Here is a 5942-nt window from a genome sequence, read left to right as displayed (position 1 = left end):
CACAGATTAGGGTAATTTAACAAACTGGGATGCACCTTAGGTCCCCAAGGAGAACGATTAGTAATATAGCCACTTCACACCGCTTTTTCTGTTCTGTTGTTTAAGTAGTTATTACTGGCCTCATTCCAGGTTTCATGTTGAAAAGTTACTTTGGTCCTGTGGTGGCCCAGCTGGGAAGTTCTGTTCTTCTGCCCTGTTCTGCTCAAATCCCCTTGTCTCTGGAGGAGCTGGAGGTGGAGTGGAGAAGGACAGACTCAGATGCACTGGTGCACCTGTTCCAAGAGGGGGAAGTTAGACCAGAATCACAGAACGAAGGCTACAGGGACAGAGCTTTCTTTACAGAGGAGATTGCCAAAGGAAACTACTCTCTCTTACTCTTTAATGTGACAAAGGACGATGCAGAAATGTACAGCTGCAAAGTTTACTCAGGTACAGAGTCCAGTGAAAACACAGTTCAGCTAAAAGTGGGTAAGTGGAACTAAATAACTCTCACAGTTACTTTTAAAGATCTACTTAAACCATTTGGCTTACATTGTGTGTTATAACTATTCGTCTGTTGCCAGTGGAGATAAAATAAACTGAAATGGCTGAAAGCATGTAAGGATAATGTGTTTTGAGAATGTATCCAAATTCAATATGTTGATTGCTTTGCAGTATAGTGCAGTCAATACAATGTGTTTATTTAACACAGGCTAAATATACTAGAGTATAAATTAGTGTAATAACATCACAAACCTGATATTAATTACAGGAAAAATAGAGAGAGAGGACCAGGAAGGAATCTCCCACCTAACTGTCACTAAATGTTAAAAAGGGTTTTCCCTTGTCAATGATTATTGAGGGCATTAATACTCCAGATTGTGAGCATTAGTCATCCAGGCTAAAGTAAAAACTCTTCTTTTCAGATCTGAATAAAACTCTTTGTTCTTGGTGTTCAGAAAAAAATCTTCAAAAAACGTCAGAAGTCTGGCAGAGTGTGGAGCAAAAATGGTTATTCTGTCAATACAATACCAACAGCATAAACCTGAGACTGTCCAGACTATACTGATTTTTACAGAGTTTTGCATTCTCTTTTTATACACCTGATGAACCCCTCTTGTCTTACTAAATCTTCCTTGACATTAACAGATGTCATGGGTTATGTGTCTTTTTGTCATTGGAGGATCTGTTGGGCCCGGAAATATTCATGTCATATTTGGTCTGCCACCAGCACCTGTCTTCAATTGTTTTGTCACTTTAAGACATTTTGTTAAGGGCTACGTTCGACTTTTTATCAAGATGGCAAATTAGAGGACCGTTACCAATACTTTGTGGAATTACACACGCCACAAACAAACTGAATATACATACTACAATATATTTTAGAAATACCCCATGATTTGCAAGTGATTTATTTCATACTCTAGCAGGCCATCAGAGTCTCCTGGGCATCACCAAACAGTTGCTTACACGTCACTTAATTAGTTTACGTCCTGTTATGAAGAGACACAGGGATAACACAGGGGAGGAGACATGGTCATTATGACAGCACTGCACCCAGTTAAGGCCAATTCATAGTCCAGGTGACAAGTCTCAAATTGTGGTCAACAGATGTCTTACATCAGATACAAAACATTGGAATAGAACATCATGTGTAGTTTTTATGACAACTTGTATGACGACGTACCTAAAGTTTATTTACATCTTCTAATGCTATATCTCATCACGAAACAACACACAGCCTCACACCGTGACCACAGCAACACAACAGAACGTAGAACTTGAGTTGCTATCCAATCAGAGTGCGCGACAACGTCTCCGCCCTTTCAAATTTGTTGCTGTCGGTAGACGATGGGTGGGAGAGTAGATGATCGGTATACCCAGAAGTAACTGGGAAGTAATACCCAAATTTAGTCATCCAAACATCCAAACTTTTCTGTCATTCCTTTACCTGCCTTCTCATTTGCCCTTTTCTGATCTCCACCACTAAGAGATTTCTTTCCATCTTCACTCCCAAACTATCTTGAGTTAATAAACATCTTTTTTTACAACAACATACAACTGTAAACTCATTGGAGCCACATGCCAAGTCTGGAGCATCGCCATAACCAGTGATAGGTCTATCTGTAGGTTAATATGTAATTATCGTCCGTGTGTTTACAATAAAGTATGTGACCATTTTTAAATAAAAAAGGAAAAGATAAATGAATGATGAAAAAGTTTCCTGTTATCATGCTACTTGTAGCCTATGTATATTTTTAGCCAATAATTGATTTGGCAGCACTGCATATTCCTTCCATACTCCCATTTTGCTCCTCTGCTAATGGGTAACCAAATGTATTCAACTGTCTTCAGAAGAGTAATGCCTGCATTTTGCTACTGGGATTTCACAGAGTACCTACTTGTGACCACAGCAATGCATGTGGTTTCGGCCAGTGTGGGTGATAAGGTGACAATGAGCTGCTTTGTGGAATCCTCATCTGAAAGCATTGAAGAGGTTTCCTGGAAGCGAGAAGACCGGGAGACATTAGTCCTCCTCTTTCAAGATGGAGAGATCTTAGCAGATGCCTCAGATGAGAGGTATCGAGGCAGAGCTGAGTTCTTCACTGCAGAAATCTCAAAAGGAAATTTCTCATTGATACTGAAGGATGTCAGGACTGAAGACAAAGGGGAGTACATCTGTGAAGCCTTCACTGGTCATCTCGAAAACAGCACAACTGTAATACTACAGAGCCTGGGTAAGTTATCAGAATGCTGCTGCACAAAACTTAGAAACAGCAAACGTTTGCAAAATGCAATGCAGCTTCTTTTTTTCTGTATGTTTCACAGGGTTTTCCTCTCTTCATATCTGGATACTTGTGTTGTGCTTCACCACCCTCATTTTAGTCGTGGGATTCAGCATTGCAGCACTTAGCTTTACAAGTAAGGAAGGTATGTGTTCATATCATCTGTAAAATTGTCTTCATTAGGGTCATGCAATCTGGCAGATTTCTACAGCTCGTACACCATATTTTAGAAGTTATTCTTTCAGTGCTTCTAGTTTCTAGAGATGACCTTTAACAATATTTGTCACTATTGTCTGTTTCCTTTGTCCGAACTGACGTATTGTGAACATTTCATTGGTCTTAAAATGATTTTATTGGTCTAAATGCCACAAACTTACAAGTACTGTAAAATCATTACATAAGGCAGTGTCATCTGCTGTCTCTGTAACATCTGTTACATTTCCTCGTCCACAGAGACAACTCAGCTCATTCACATCTGTCTGGCATTGTGCCCCAATGTATGCATGTCCTTAGCATTCATTCTATGGGGAGTTAATGAGGGTGAGTTAGTGACAAATGTACTCAAGCATATCCAATACTGAAATCAGACTTAGTTATAGACACCATACTGTAATTTACATGTTAGCATGTGACATGTAATCTATGTATGTGGCTCAACAGGTTCACATACAGAATTGTCTTTGTCTTGATCTATTTCTGATATGGTCCCAAATAACTGTGCTGTGATGTACTTACTATTTGTCATCTATTTTGTTATGTTATAAAATGTATGTTTCCTTTCCTCTTTACAGAGATTGCCCCAAATCGTTACACCTTACACGAGGTAACCTGTTGTGCAACAGTTAATTTCCTCAGGGCTCTGTTGGTGTTCAAGTTAGCTCCTGATATAGCAAGTATGTATGGACTCATATTGTAGATGTATATATTCAGACACTGGCAAGTTGGGGTGTAAAGATTGATCGCAGTATGGTACATCACAGGGTAAAATTTTACATCATATAACTTGGATGGTTGTGGTCGCCAGCTCTACTTATAATTTATTATCATCTACACTAAACATAATTTTTTTTCAAATGTTTAGACATACACATACATACAAACGCCAAATATGACAAACATTACATTACGATTCGTCAGTTATATCTTGCGTCACGCTCCCAGAGAAGTCCAAGCAGAAGGGGAACATAGCGTCTAACCATAGGGTGAGAGCTGTAGTTCGAACTACACATCTTTGAGAACTATAGTTTTTGGAAACAAGTGCGTCGCTTAATGATGTTTCCTACTACTAAATTACCAAGGTAGAAAGGTTTAGATTTAAAACTATGGTGTTTTGGGAAACACAACTACAGTGCATGGTTCCTATGCATCGCATTGCAACTATACTTTCCGGAACCACACTCCTGGCTATGCACTAGGCCTCTGTAGTTTTGTTGTTCGGGTCAGAACCAGTCTCTGTGCCATGGGTGGGCATTGGGGGGCCTGGCCCACCCCGGGAGTCATAGTGTATTAATACAAATATTCATCATGGTTTTGATGCAGCTAGTTCAGCATTTTGAACAGGCTTTCTGTTGCATTCACCTTTCAGAACCAATTAGACGACTGATTGAGAAAAGTTTTGAAATTGAATATGTGGCGATTACATTGGCTGTGTGTTCAGGTAAGCATACCCCTCTGTTCCTCCCAGCCCCTCACTTGCATTCCCATGTTTTACTGAGATTTGTAATTTTTTCTGTAATGCTCTACAACCCTTAAATATTCAACAACCCTAACACTTACAAATGCATTGTATCATATTTACTTCTTAATTACTGTATATAATCTTTATCAAGACACATAGTAACATTAAACTTTCATGATAATATCTGGTTTGTTTATGGTTTTATTCTACAGTCTCTTTTTCGAGGGCTATAGAACAAAAAAGCCTACATGGAGTGAGAATATTAAATCTGATGTATGGATTCTTAGTGCATATAAGTGTTAAAATAGTTTTCCTTGGTAAGTACATATAATGCAACACAGACCAGATATATTATTATATTATATTATATTATGATATAATAATTAAAAGGAACGATTTTTGAATAAGACTACAGCATAACAAAATGTGCCAAAACCATGATAGCTGACCTCTGCTTCTAGATACCTTGGACCTCACAGCTATTGAGAAGAGATATATCTATCTATCTCCCTCAAGAGATACATGATAGATAGATACAGTAGATAGTCTGATAACTATGAAAAAATAATTTTGTTTGTTTATTACATTACCATATTACAGTTACTGTTACATTACTACAATTCAAGCCCTATGTCAATTACTGTGAGGTTCAAGGGATTGTTCTGGGTCAAACATGGGTATGAAAAAGGTGGCTCTAGTAACTATGAAGAATTGTAATCTTTTTGTACTAATGGAATATATATTTCAGATACCAAGGATCTCATGAGTGACATAATGAATTTAGCCTATGTGTTCATTGTTAATTTGGATGCCAAAGTCTTGAGCATTGGTAAGGACCAAGATCTTTTCATGATTTATCAATATCAGCATTAGTATAGCTAAAGCATTATTTCACTCTCTCATCTTTAGGAATATGCAATAGTATACGCCTGATAGATCTAACTACCTACAGTACACTACTTAACAAAATCTGTAGCATATTGAAGATGGCTTAATAACAGTCACTGCAGTAACTCCTTCCACCAGAGCAAGTGCATATAATGAAATGAACACTCCTTAACTTTGGCAGTCTTACATTTCTGCTAGTTATTTGCCAAATAAAATCTATCAATGACAAGTGATATTTTATTTAACCCAGATGTAGTTAATACTTAAATGTATTTCCTCAGAATATGACATGTTGTCATATAGTGAGCTATTTTACCTTAAAGGAAAACTTTGAACTTTTGAACCTACATTTTTAGATTTTTTTGGGGGCCAAAATGTTTAGGAACAGGCTGCATGCTTTTAACCTGTTAACATGGGTGCCGAAATGAAAATCAACATGTAATGTAGCCGCCACACACACGCGACGCACGCAGTGTGAAACGGGCCTTAGTCTGACATCACACGTAGTGTTGAAAGTGGGTAGAATGCTGACTTTGCCATCATATCAACACCAGCTCCTATTTCCATATAACACCAAAATGGCATGTTGAGGGCAAAATCATAGCTTTCAG

The 5942-nt window shown here is 38.1% G+C and overlaps 1 protein-coding gene across 1 annotated transcript; it reads left to right on the top strand.

The window, feature by feature from the left end:
- On the top strand, positions 1 to 5573 carry LOC116220703 (butyrophilin-like protein 2). Its single transcript, XM_031568681.2, has 8 exons — positions 1 to 468; positions 2373 to 2717; positions 2809 to 2910; positions 3219 to 3305; positions 3557 to 3658; positions 4351 to 4422; positions 4656 to 4760; positions 5192 to 5573. Exons 1-8 carry the CDS (start codon positions 135 to 137, stop codon positions 5314 to 5316), a joined length of 1272 nt encoding a protein of 423 aa, XP_031424541.1. The 5' UTR covers positions 1 to 134; the 3' UTR covers positions 5317 to 5573.
- Positions 5574 to 5942: the final 369 nt, after the last annotated feature.

Source organism: Clupea harengus, chromosome 6 (genome assembly GCF_900700415.2).
Source record: "Clupea harengus chromosome 6, Ch_v2.0.2, whole genome shotgun sequence".
Classification (NCBI taxonomy): Eukaryota; Metazoa; Chordata; class Actinopteri; order Clupeiformes; family Clupeidae; genus Clupea; species Clupea harengus.
The sequence above is the reverse complement of the archived record's forward strand: the minus strand, read 5'-3'. Positions and strand labels throughout refer to the sequence as shown.

Coding starts and splice junctions, on each gene's coding strand:
- LOC116220703 (XM_031568681.2), top strand. CDS start 135: ATGTTGAAAAGTTACTTTGGTCCTGTGGTGGCCCAGCTGGGAAGTTCT. Junction 2,718..2,808: donor TGTAATACTACAGAGCCTGG/GTAAGTTATCAG, acceptor TATGTTTCACAG/GGTTTTCCTCTCTTCATATC. Junction 3,659..4,350: donor GTTAGCTCCTGATATAGCAA/GTATGTATGGAC, acceptor TTCACCTTTCAG/AACCAATTAGACGACTGATT.